The 12,591-nt window shown below is 40.5% G+C and overlaps 3 protein-coding genes across 3 annotated transcripts; all 3 read right to left on the bottom strand.

Moving 5' to 3' along the window:
- Window positions 1-84: 84 nt before the first annotated feature.
- On the bottom strand, window positions 85-3,021 carry LOC116215861 (thioredoxin Y1, chloroplastic). Its single transcript, XM_031551656.1, has 4 exons — window positions 2,645-3,021; window positions 1,074-1,162; window positions 637-814; window positions 85-499 (listed from the first exon to the last, which is right to left on the bottom strand). Exons 1-4 carry the CDS (start codon window positions 2,831-2,833, stop codon window positions 434-436), a joined length of 522 nt encoding a protein of 173 aa, XP_031407516.1. The 5' UTR covers window positions 2,834-3,021; the 3' UTR covers window positions 85-433.
- Window positions 3,022-3,891: 870 nt separating this feature from the next.
- Window positions 3,892-6,786, bottom strand: LOC116189594. Its single transcript, XM_031519316.1, has 4 exons — window positions 6,430-6,786; window positions 5,351-5,742; window positions 4,796-4,989; window positions 3,892-4,662 (listed from the first exon to the last, which is right to left on the bottom strand). The coding sequence occupies exons 1-4, from the start codon at window positions 6,720-6,722 to the stop codon at window positions 4,264-4,266; spliced, it is 1,278 nt and encodes a 425-aa protein (XP_031375176.1). The 5' UTR covers window positions 6,723-6,786; the 3' UTR covers window positions 3,892-4,263.
- A 3,788-nt stretch (window positions 6,787-10,574) lies between these two features.
- On the bottom strand, window positions 10,575-11,051 carry LOC116188740. Its single transcript, XM_031518222.1, has one exon. It carries the CDS (start codon window positions 11,049-11,051, stop codon window positions 10,575-10,577), a length of 477 nt encoding a protein of 158 aa, XP_031374082.1.
- Window positions 11,052-12,591: the final 1,540 nt, after the last annotated feature.

The following is a 12,591-nucleotide window of genomic DNA, read 5'->3' on the forward strand; positions in this document are numbered from 1 at the left end:
CCATATCAACAACGATGATTATGAAATAAAATTTTTGATTAAGATAATTGCCCTCAAATTGGCTTGACACATAACGCCTTAGGGTATTCAAAGATTCATTCTGATTCCTTTCGGATGAAATCAACAAAGATGAGCCGATCTGATAATGCTCTGTTTTAGAAGCAAAGAAGAGTTCTTCACCTTTATGTCAAGCAACGGATAAAATATACATTATATATATATATATGTAGGAAAACGAGAAGCAGATTCACCTTGCTGAAGATGACAACGTCTTGAAACTTATATTGCATTACTGCTAATCCAATTCGCCTAATCACACCCGAACTGAAGTCGAGAGAGAGTGAAAAATGTTAACCAATACGTTCTTAGGATGAATTCCCTCATCAAGGTTGATGGGAGGACAACATGATTCAAATCCAAAGTTTTACGAGGACTATTGTTTAACTTTGAGCGACTCTTCAACCCGCTGAATCAATTGATTTGCTGTCAAAGCCCCCTCCTGAGGATGACCAATCAAAACGCTTGAATTTAGTATTAAAGTTCTCGAATGAATAACCCAAGGGTGGGTTAGATTAAGTTCAGAAGTTTCATCAGCTTAATGCAAGAGGTATTCTCTAAGGTCATGCGGTGACTTACAAAGCGATCAAAGGGTTTCCCATCCTTGAACAAGATGAACGTAGGCAAGGCTTCTATTGCATATTGACTGGCGATGCTCGGGTACTTCTCAGTGTCAATCTTCACCACTCGGATCTTGTCTTTGAGTGCGATACTGACTTCATTGAGGATAGGAACCATGAACTGACAAGGACCACACCTGCTCACAAAATTGCTAGTTCAGTTACCATTGAGTTTTATATTAAGAAGACAATTGTTTGTAGAGAAATTCCCTAGACAGCCATTTCCTAAAAGGATCAAACTAAATTGCACCCAAGCTACAACCATATGGTGAAATCGGTGATTATATCAAGCGATAAATCGCTGTTATCAAATAGAGTGATTCTGTTGCACCAAAACTTATGTCTTCTTGGATTATAAAGTGACATGGGATTTGAGTATTAAGACGAGAATGTTACCATGTGGCATAAAAGTCAACTAGCACTGGCTTGTCCGCCTGGGCCAGCAAATCGTCCAGGGAGGAATATGTTTGTTTCTTTGCTTGGGCCTACAAAAATCAAGAAACCAAATTTGAACTAACTACTAAAAGCAATCATATCAGTCAGTCCACAATTCAACTAACTCAAAATGGGAAATATCTTTCCCTATTTTGTCCCATTTTGGTCCTTGAGAAAATGGTTAAGAGGAGTTAAGTGGCCCACTGCAGGACAGAGTTCACACTATCTGACACGGAAATCCTATTTCCACGCGGCTAATTCCAACGCATGCAGAAGTACAGTAGATATTCTCATCATTACAAACTTTCTTTACCTTACAAAGAGTTCTCAACATGCAAAAATCTCAAAACACTTTGAGCGTCTTCATAAAGATTCCAACTTCCAAGAATACGAGAATCATTTGAGTTCATACCAATATGATTCAAGTAGGTCATGGTAATTGTCAGGTAAACCATCACTTATCCAACAAAAGAAAAAAAAATTGTCAGGTAAAGCATCAGGAGGATCAGAGACATATTCGAAGGTGAAAATGAATAAGAGAGGACCAAGATTGAATAAGACGCTGCAAGGAAGGAAGCATGGCATATGGACAAGATTCAATCCAACTTATGTGCAGTTTTTCTACCCATGTGGTCCGAGATACATCAGTTTGTTTCAATCTTGTAATACACCAGTATATCTTAGATAATCTTATGAGACACACCATCATGGAACCGTAAACTACGAAACCAATGACGGTTAGGCTTACTGCTTCATTCACCAGATCCTTCCTCAGAAAATGAAGTAATTACTAAAATTCTTGCTCTCTGTTGATAAAATTAGGAGCCCATAGCTCACGCAAACTCTTCCATGTTGACTCCCAATTTCTCCCTAGTCCAACTTTCATCTGTTTTAACCCCTTCTTCGTGTTAATCTAATAACACATATCGATCCTCCCAAACAAATGATCGGCATGATTTTCTCTAGATACTCTTCTCCACTTCCCAAAGTAGCCGTTATTCCTATCGAACTATCATCATTCTATGACCTGAATACGTCAGCATCGAACAGCCCAGTATTTAACTCCAGTCTGGTTTGCCAACTGACTCATCCTCTCTCTAAACTTTGACCTCCATTTCTTTCTCTCCCCTTTCTGGGGAGCTTTCTTTGACCTCTCGGTAGACCCACCTAAGCTTCCTCGTACCGAGGATCCTACACTATGATCGACCAACACAGAATGAAGCACACACAATGAAAGGTTTAGACAATGAATCAGTCAATCTATCTACAATGACATAAACTAAAGCAAGGAATCAGCTACAACTCCAGCAGAACAATTCCAGCTAAACTAAAGATTCACACGCTGAAAAATGGGCTTAAAAAAAAAAAAAACACTTTCCCTCTCAACTCTGAACGTTCCATGCCATGACAGGGGAAAATGAACATTTCCCGACAATCGAAGGTCACAGCTGTGTCTGGAACGATGGGTTCGACTTGTAATCCTTAACCAGCAAGCTATTTCCGAGTAATGCTGAGAGGGAAAGGGGGGTTACCACGACGGTAGCATTCCGAGCCCGGGAGGAGACGGCAATTCGCGGAGTTGAGATTCCAATCTTCCCGGAATTCGCAGGGAACCGGAGCTGAAGCGACGATAGCGCAGACAGCTTCGCGGAAGCCGACGAGCTGATACACTGCTCGGACTTTACGCAAGGAACCGCGGCGGCAGTGAGTGAAATCGCCATTGAAGGGGACGAACGACGACGGAAGCAGCTGAAGCTCGCGCACGGGAACGGGAAGACGAGACAATCACACGGCACGAGTTCGGATAAATCGACGGAGCGGAAAATATCTGCGGGGGGCTGTATGTATGTGTCGGTGTATGTATCGTCCGTCAATCGTCGGGATCTATGCGATTGGACGACGGGAGGAAGACTTTCAAGCAGGGAAAGTTCGGTTACAGTTCAGGATAGTGAACTGTCAGCCGTCCGATCGATTCTCTGGTCAATGGTCTTGGCATCGGGCGGCTGGAGGCGATGTTCTAGATGTAATATCAGACGGCCGGAGATGGTCTTGGTCGTTGAGGCGAGCGGTTGACCGACACGTGGACCGGACAGTGCGAAGACCGGAAGAGTCCATCTCCATCAGCAGCAGCAGCCCCACCCCGGGGCTGATGGAAGAATCCACGTCACGGACAATGGGCGTGTGGATCACACTTGCTTGCTTTTGCCCTCCAATTGCAAATTTTGAATTGAACTTGTTACGCAACAGATCAGACTTAGGGGTCAAGTTCGAGGAGCCAAAGAGATGAGCTACTAATGAGTTACTCGAGCTCGATACTCGACTTGAGCTGGGATTTCGGAGCTCGGCCAAAGCTCAAGCTTGAGTTCGAGCATAACATTTCCATATCGAGTTAAGTTGAACTTGCCTACACTTGAGCTAATCATAATAAAATTATGCAAGCTAATTTATGTTTGAACTCAACATTTCCAACGGGGCATTTCGATTCGGTAGGAAATGAACTAAACATAATTGGATGGAACGGCATTATGGTACCTTATCAAACCAAACAAAAAATAAATTTGTCTTTTCATTTTCAGTTTCGTCCCGTTCCATCTGTTTCTATTTCTTTTTCCGATCCCTAAAGCGAACTGGCCCTGGATTCCTCTAACGTCTCTTATAAGTAAAATGACCGATCCAAATTATATCGACTTATCAATCATAGTATCAGACGTTAGCAGTTTGCCTAACAGTGCATGGCATCAGGGGGAAAAAAATGCTGAAAATTCCAATACAACTCGTGTTTACAGCCAAGAGCGATAGACCAAACTTTCAGGAAGAACTATGTTTTGGTACGAGCAATTCATTACAAGGAAGAAATGTAACACTGAAACTGTTTGCGTACTTAAACAATAATATGTTACAAAAGGTTACAAACCACATCCCATTCCTAACCTAATAATCTATGCGGGGACGAGCCCAGACCCTCAGGTCCTAGTGTGGCTATGGCTCAAATTGGACGTTCCTTGACAGGGTTCAAGCCCTATGGGGATTGCTACGTGGATAGTCCCCCAACCCCTTTTATCCAGAAGTAAAGGAAAAAAAAAAAAAGAAAACACTAAGCCGTGGCAGTGGACAAGAGATTCCCGGAAAATGGGGAAGAACAAAAAAATTATCAGCCATCGCTTGTCAGCGTGAAGGCAAGCAAGACGATGACTAAAGCTGCAAAAATGGTCACGCAGGGAAAAATCCACACGACCCAGATTGGGCGTTTCTTTGGCCCCTCCTGAGTCCGCAGCTCGACTCCCTCAAGGAGCTCCCGGACCTGGGCCATGTCCGAGTCTTTTGCTGCCTGTACAAGTCTGCTCTGGATTTTCTCAAGCCTTGAGAGCCTCTTTGCTCTCTCCTTGTCCTTGGGTGGCCAAAGGAATCCTGTCATTTTCCACAGGAGGATGCCCACGTAGATGGCCACGACACAATCCACGCTGTAGTGGTGGTGCTCCCTTACTTCTCTTTGTGCGCTATGTGCCACGAGCAGCCATATGAGGACTGAGCTGAAGCCGCTGTACGCCTCCTGCAACCCCAAAATACAATAAAGATTAGTTTCATTGAACTTGCAGATTTTTCAGTAGAAGCCAATCAGGCGTCAGCCACTCGAATTTAGCATCCTACAACTACAGAAATCAGGAGCAACATCTGGAACTTACTGTCCAAGCCATAGCTGTCAGAACAGCTACAAGCATGTGGCCACTGTACATGAGGTCATTGCAGCCTCCTCCAGCTTTCTTCAACAGACTGAACCATGAAGAATCATCAGAAGCAGTTGGTCGCAGGAAATCTATTAGGAAGCTCATCACGCCCCAGTCTGGTTGGTGTTCTCCAAGATATTCTCCAGTATCAGCTGGCAAAATCATGAAAGAAAATGCGCAAACATTAGGTCCGTCTACCCCCAAAGGAAAATGGAATAAACATGCTTCTTAAATTTCTTTCTTTAAAGCAGGAAACACATAATTTCACGTGACAGATTTCATAGCGAAGAAATGTTGCTTCAGGTCAAGTATTCAAAACAGAAAACAGATGGTCCTTTCCTTATTCTGTATGTCTTATAGAGAGCTTTGTCTGCATAATGTGCATTTCCGTTATAAATTTATAATTCCTATTGAAACCTTTCACATAACAGCTACGATAGAAATCTTATCTCCAAGTTACAGGGGAGTTAAGTAAGACCAAATGTAGAAAATGGCAGATAACAGAGTACATACCGTAGGCCATGTCGAGATTTAGCACTTGACGAATGGAGTCAGAATCGGTGTAAGGGACATAATATTTTTGCACCCAAGGGTGAGGGTGCGTGGGGACACTAAAGCGAGAAGCAGCACACCAGGGCCGAGCAGACGGCAGGATCGTGGAAGAAAAAGTTATGGCGCGAAGAAGGCGGCCTATTGCCATGGTGAACATGTACCTCGCACCGAGCCCAAGGCCAGGGGCTGTCACTGAGTCAAATAGCACCGAGAAAGCTAGCATCATGAAGAGCATCAGGTAATGGTGAAGCCCAATGATTCGGGCTCTCAGCAGATCAACGAGTGGTTGAGGTAGCTTCTCATTCAGGTCCAAAAGCAGCCACTGCCCGGGGTCAGGAAGAGGAGCTGCCTCCCTGTTCAGAAATTTCAGAGGATGGAGCACAACTGATTATGAAACGACTTTATAGCGAAAACATCATTATTCATGCAAATTTAAGCTAACCAAGACAATTCAAAAGCTATATCATAGGTCCTAATCATCTTTAAAGAAATTAGTACCCAGATATATCTCCACCGATGGTCGTCCAGGACAATGTGGGTGATTTACGGGGTTTTTTAGTAACCGACGAAGTATACATGCAGAGCTAGAATCACCGGCATCCACAAAATCGACCCTCGGGAAAGTAAGAGTAAAGGAAACAACTTGAAGTAATGCTATCTTCTACCAGATTTCCAAAGACCTATTAACAATGCCACAAATGCAAATCGATAGGTTCTTAGATGACATACAAGGAAAGGAACTAAGCCATTTCCGACCCAAAAAAGGAAAAAACAAGACAATTGAACCCACATTTAAGAAAGTGGTGCACAACAATTATATCTATTATCAAGTAGCAGTAAATAGAGTAACTAAAGATCTTGTGTTTCCAATTAATGAAACGTCCAATTGGATAACGATCTGATGGGATCAACTTCAATCATATGGTTCATTAAATTCACCAAAGAATCTTAACTGTACGGCCAAAATAGCAAAGATCTTGCCACAGGGTAAGAAAATTATATTAAGTGGGCAAATGGGGGTGAAGCTGGTAGATACTGACCGGTGCCAATCGAGGCCAAGAACGGCGGTGACGGAGCGCACGGACACAGCTTCGTAGAGCAGAGCCAAGAGCATGAACACCATGGAGGCGACAAAGGGTATGGCGGACCTGAACTCAGCCGACCAGTGCTTGTAGAAGGGCACCCGGGCGACTGCGGTGAGGGCGAGCACGGACCACAGAGCAGGCTGCAGGCGGGCGTGCCATGTTGGGGACAGGTGCCGGAGGTAGTCCACGGCGACATAGGAAATGGCGGCCAGTCCAAGGCCGCCGGATCTAGGGAGCGACCGCCGCATGGGAAGGAGCTGGGGGGCTGCTGGGATCTAGGGAATGGCAGGTGTCGACTGCCGGGTCTTGCGATTTCCATTGTTGCTCGTCGTAAAAAGTACTTTATCAGCAGAGATTCAAACATATCAGGGTCAATAATAAAAAAAATAGCGACATTTCACATTTTAATATTTTAGCATGCATTTTTTAAAATTTAAAAATACATAAATTTTCTATTTGATAATAATTATAGTATGATGTCAAATTTTTCGTTAATTTGAACGAAATTGAGGCCACACAGATCGCCAACGACTCCAATCGGAGGGTGGTGACCGGAGTCGTGTCTCCATTTTCGGAATCACAGTTTGAGAGTTCTCACGATTTCGGGGGATGCAGGCCTCAATTCCGGCCACCACCCCTGATTGGGGTCATCAGCGTCCTCTATGGCCTCGATTCTGTCCAAATTAACGAGAAATTTGACGTCGTGTTAGAATTATTATCAAATCGAAAGTTTGTGCATTTTTAGATTGATTACGTACTAAAATTATTAAAATGTAAAAAGTTTATATTTTTTTATTAACCGTAAATATAAATAAACTAAAACATAAAAATATTTTAGGCATCAACGCTAGGGGTGGCAATTCGTGCCGTGTCGTATTTATACGTGTCGTGTCTAAACAGGTTCGTATCATCGAAGTCATAACCCGTACACGACACGAATATTAAACGAGTTAGGTTTTGAAAATCCATACACGACACGTTTATATCCGTGTCAACCCGTTTAGACACGTTTAAACATGTTTATCGAAACGTGTCATAATAGATATACGTATACATGACACGATTATAAACGTTATCCAGACACGTTAACACAACTTATTTATCCGATCAACCCAGTTACCCGGATACATTAACACGACGTGTTTATCCGATTAACTCGTTTACCCGAACACTTTAACACGACATGTTTACACGTTAATACGGAGATTGAGATGGAGGGTAGGGGATGTGGATGGGGAAGAGACGGGAGCCGCATCCGAGGGAGACAGCGACGGTGAGGATGAGATCGAGCCATGAGGCGCATTGGCTGGAGCGGGAGCCAGCGAAGCGGTGGGCTTCGAAGGGGAGATAGTGGGAGTGGAGTCGGCGACGAGCTTGGGAGCAGGGGAGGGCAAGATCTGAGGCGGATCTACGGACAATGTGAGGTACACGGAGATGAGAGTAAAGAAGCAGAACTTCGCCATTGATGGATGAGAAGAAGGAAATCAAATCGTAGATGAGATTTGATGGAGGGTAGTAGAGAAGTAAAAATAGAAGTGGAAGTGCGGTTGTGCGGTGTTAGATTGGGTGAAAGAAATGAAAGGAAATTAGGTTAGGGACTTAGAAAGTTAGGATTACATAATGATATTTTGATAAATTCAAATACATAAACGGGTTAATAGGTTACATGATTATAGTAACACGATTAAACATGTCTAAATAAACATGTTTAATCGTGTATAATCGGGTTACACGGGTTTAACCCGGTAAGACACGCTTACTAACCGTGTTTAAACGGGTTGGATCCGTTTAAACCGATTATCAAAAATGTCCAACTCAAACCCTTTTAACTCCGTGTCATGTTATCGTGTCGTGTGAAATATTATCGGCCCTAATGAACGCAATGGCAATAGCAGCAAGACATGGACAGTTTCCCTTCGCCCCCCTGCGCGTTGGGTTGGGCTTCCACTTTACCTGAAAAACTGAAAAACGGGTTGGGCTTCTTTCTTGCTTTTTTTGTTTTCTTGTTTTTAACACTAATTTTTTCCGTCGTTTTGTACTCATATCATGTATTGTGCAGTACACGGCTTTTTGATATATGTACTGATTATTTTATTTTATACTATTATTTAAAAGAATTTTTCATGCTGTAATTACCCATTCATTTTTTAAAGTTTAACCTTACTATAAGCACAATTGTTTTATTATCTTCCACTTTCTAGGAAGTTCAAAGAATTAAATAATGAAAAAAAGGAACTTTTTTTTATAAGTGAAGAAAAGGAACTTAAATATCACTCTTAATCCATGTTTTCTTACTTTTTTTAATTAACAAGTGATTTTGACTTATATTAACTGGCAAACATTCCGAGTAATGCTGCGGACCTAAAAAGTTTCTTACAATAGTTATATTATAATATATATGTTAATTTATATGTATCACGATATTTTATGAGGTCATTTTTATAAAAGTCATAAATTTCTTAACTCGGTTCATGGACTTCATATAAAATATATTAGCATATGAGACAATAATCAATTTTTTGCACACAATTTACAATTGCTTAGCTTATAAGTCCATTTATCAAATTCTGTCATTCAAACCCGTTTTCATCATTCTTTATGTATTGTGATAATTCAATATATTTATCTATCTATGTCTAGCAGAAAATTTGCTCTGCATCTATTTTTCGTGCCCAATATGTAATTTCTTCATCTTATATATGATACATGAGAGAAGTTGTCTTTTTATAGAATACTAGGTGTATTTACAATTGGAAGTGTCTTGGCAAAAATTAATAGTGTATCACAGTGGGTATTACTTAATGCTTACAATGGATCAGAATAAGTGTAAAAAAATATTGCTAATAAGAATACAGTAAATTAAATATGTTTTTTCTTATTCATAGAAAAAATGGTACTACTCTTAAACTTGTTACAACATGATGAAAATTAGGACGAAGAAAGGAAAAGTGTAGATAATGAGGGTTGATTAAAAGCTTCGGAATCAAGACAGATAAAGATAGGTAGTAAATTTCTAAAACACTTATCGATGGGCACAAAAATGAGATTTGATGTATATCTCACCTTAAGCCTAATTAATTTATCTAATAAAACTGACATTTGCAGCATTGGAAAAGCAAAAGAAAAACTATAAAGAAAAGAATTGAAATGAAAATAAAAAAAAAAATCTGTTAATTATCGTTTATTGTTCGTTTTGAGATTTTATTTCCCTTGGGTTGTTGCATTAACTGGATCCATCTTTGTGAGAAAGTGATTGAGAGGGGAAGATTTGGCTGAAATAGGTGGGGATAGAATTTGAATGTGGGAAATTCTATGGTGCAATTAATAACATTAATGGTACCATACTATCAAATAAATTACTGAATATGTGAGTCAAAGTTAAGTATTTTACTAAAGCAACAACAAGGATAATCGGAAGTCAAGATAGGCCACACTTGATTTCCTCTTGTGAGAAAATTTTACATTTTATTTAGAATATTCTAATTTTTTTGAAATAAAAAAATATTATGTGAATGCCATGTCAGGATTCGTGTCACACGTGGCTCCTAATAATCTGTTACCTCAGCAAAATTAGGGATGGTAGGTGTCTTGTTTTAAAGGGAGTATGCACTTGTTTTCGACGAAACATCAGGATGAACGTGAAGTTTATCCTTTTTTATTAAATCATGATAGTCAATTCTTTATTTTTTATAATAATAACATCAACTCTGTATCATTTAATTTTGTCTATGGAAACTTTTAATTATATACTTTTAATAATAGAACTTATAAGTACATCAATTACACACAAAGTATAAAAAATTGTACAAAGTACAAACTAAATATTTAAAAGATAAAGTCTGAGTGTGAAATAAAAAAAATATAACAAACACAAACACAAATATCATACTTTGGAAAGCAACCGAGATGTATGCAGGTACAACTGGTAACTTTCCTTTCCGGCGAGTGGACTTTCATTACAGTGTACATGGAGTTATACGCCATTGGAACTACCTCATGGTCAAGGTCCACATGACACCAACCAACTCTAAATTCGAACGAGACATATATAGATAGCAACATAGACAGCATGACTAGCTACCTCTACAGTAGGCGAAAAATTAACAGGCAGCTAAACTTGGGATTGCTCGGAGCTGGATATCATTGGATTTGCAGTTAACCTTGAGGCGGTCCGCGAGGTAGGACATAACCAGGTTCTCCTGATGGTAGGACTTGCAAGCGAAGTAGATGACGTACTCAACCAGCACGTAGGACAAAATGAGCAACACGAAACAGCCAACAACACTCCATAACTTGCCCTTGAGCAGGGCCTTGCTCTTAGACATTGCTTTCCTGCCATACACATCCTCTAGGACAGACACAACACATGCCAAGGCCGATACTACAGTTAAGTAGACAATGCCCACAATGGAGGCAACAATTGGGATGACTGCAAGGATAATCCCGACTAGGTGAGCGACAAATACAAGACACAGCAAGAGGAGCCCTACGAAAATTGAGGTGTAGACAAAGTAAATGACGAAGATCAACAGGAATGTGATTATGAGCCTCGTCCAAACTTTGGGCACGACCCTCATGACCTTCTTGAACTTGAGATCGGTGGAGGTGTAAACGCAAGCGATGGTGTAGACAACGGCCAATTCTTCTAGGAGGGATTAGATGCAGCAAACCGCGAAGTAAAATAACTTAATGGCTGTGATAATCACCCAATCATAGTTATCGTCGTGGAGGACTACATGCTATCCGTGCTCGTTGTCATATATGATGAGCTTGATGGGGTAAACTCTGTCGGCAGTCTTGATGGTGTTCTCAAAGACGAGCCAAGTGACCTTTGGCTCGGCGAGGAAGAAGATGCCGACTGGGAAGATTAAGGCAAGGGTGATCTGGGCAAGGAGCTTCTTCCTCGTGGAGATCACCCGGAATGACTTCCCGAACATCCCGCACACCCCGAGGAACTTGAGCCTCTCCGGTGCTCTCTCCATATGATCGAACTCTGACCTCTAACTCTAAAATCGTAAACCAGTTCCTCTCCTTCTTCTTCTACGTACTCGAAAGGGATGAGAAGATCTTCGAATGTTGGGTGTAGAACTTCGGATTAACAAGAGCAACACTGAGAGCCACATGTTTGGCATCTCTCGGGAGTTTGAAATGGTCTTGAAAGGCTGCAAGAGGGAAATAATGCGATTCCAACAATGTGGGGGATAAAGCATGCAACTTGAGGTCTCTGGTGGAACCGTGGAAGGTACATCGCCTGTCAGAGCTGATTTTGTCGTAATGCGATTTGAAAAGTGATTATATGATTATATATATAATATTATAAAAAATCTCGGGGAAAAAATGAAATAGTAAGATATTTTTGGGGACATTTAAAATTTTTTAAATCGATAATTTATATTTAATTTACCATAATTTTATTTTGTATTATCGTATTTGCACGAACAATTTTGGTTATCGTTTTCATTTCATTTTTTTTAACAACACGAGTTAATTCAAGCGGTTCGACACTCATTCCTCTTAAATAAAGTCTCAGGTTCGAGTTATTGAAATGCATAAAATCCATACTGGGAGAGCGTTACCCTTCAGTAAGCCGATCCAGTTCGACTGAATTAATCAGAGCCTAATTGAGCTTTCGAATGCTAGGGTTTACACCGATTTTTTTTGTAATTTTTTGTTCTTCGACTTTTCTGAATTTTATTTTTTTAATAATTTGAATTTATTTTATGTTTTTATATTTGAATTTTGGGAAATTTTCTAAATTTTTTTGTAATTTTTTTGTATTTCAAAAATAAATGAAAATTGATGGATGTTAGATTTAAGAAGAAATGAAAGCTGGTTTATTTTTCGGTTATAAAGGAGATTCAAGACCTAGTAATAAAAGCTGATATATTTTAAAATGATAAAGTTATGATATATAAATGGGGTATTTACCTAAAATGACCCATGGTTTACCCGTTTTGTCAAATCTATCATATACTTTTTTTTTGTCAAATCTATCCCATGGTTTACTTTTTGCATCAAATCTATCTCGGCGTTATCTTTTCTGTCGACATCTAACGGCCGTGCTGACGTGGCGCCCATGTGGCAAGTGTGGCCCACTATCTCTCCACGTGCCACGTC

This window comes from Punica granatum, chromosome 8 (genome assembly GCF_007655135.1).
Source record: "Punica granatum isolate Tunisia-2019 chromosome 8, ASM765513v2, whole genome shotgun sequence".
In the NCBI taxonomy this organism is placed as follows: domain Eukaryota; kingdom Viridiplantae; phylum Streptophyta; class Magnoliopsida; order Myrtales; family Lythraceae; genus Punica; species Punica granatum.

Excerpts from the sequence above, each read along its gene's own strand:
- LOC116189594 (XM_031519316.1), bottom strand. The coding sequence starts at position 6,722 with ATGCGGCGGTCGCTCCCTAGATCCGGCGGCCTTGGACTGGCCGCCATT. Across the intron at positions 5,743-6,429 it reads CTTGGCCTCGATTGGCACCG|GGAGGCAGCTCCTCTTCCTG; the intron begins GTCAGTATCTAC and ends ATTTCTGAACAG. Across the intron at positions 4,663-4,795 it reads TGACAGCTATGGCTTGGACA|GAGGCGTACAGCGGCTTCAG; the intron begins GTAAGTTCCAGA and ends TTGGGGTTGCAG.
- LOC116188740 (XM_031518222.1), bottom strand. The coding sequence starts at position 11,051 with ATGAGGGTCGTGCCCAAAGTTTGGACGAGGCTCATAATCACATTCCTG.
- LOC116215861 (XM_031551656.1), bottom strand. The coding sequence starts at position 2,833 with ATGGCGATTTCACTCACTGCCGCCGCGGTTCCTTGCGTAAAGTCCGAG. Across the intron at positions 1,163-2,644 it reads CTCGGAATGCTACCGTCGTG|GCCCAAGCAAAGAAACAAAC; the intron begins GTAACCCCCCTT and ends TGATTTTTGTAG. Across the intron at positions 815-1,073 it reads GTTGACTTTTATGCCACATG|GTGTGGTCCTTGTCAGTTCA; the intron begins GTAACATTCTCG and ends TTTTGTGAGCAG.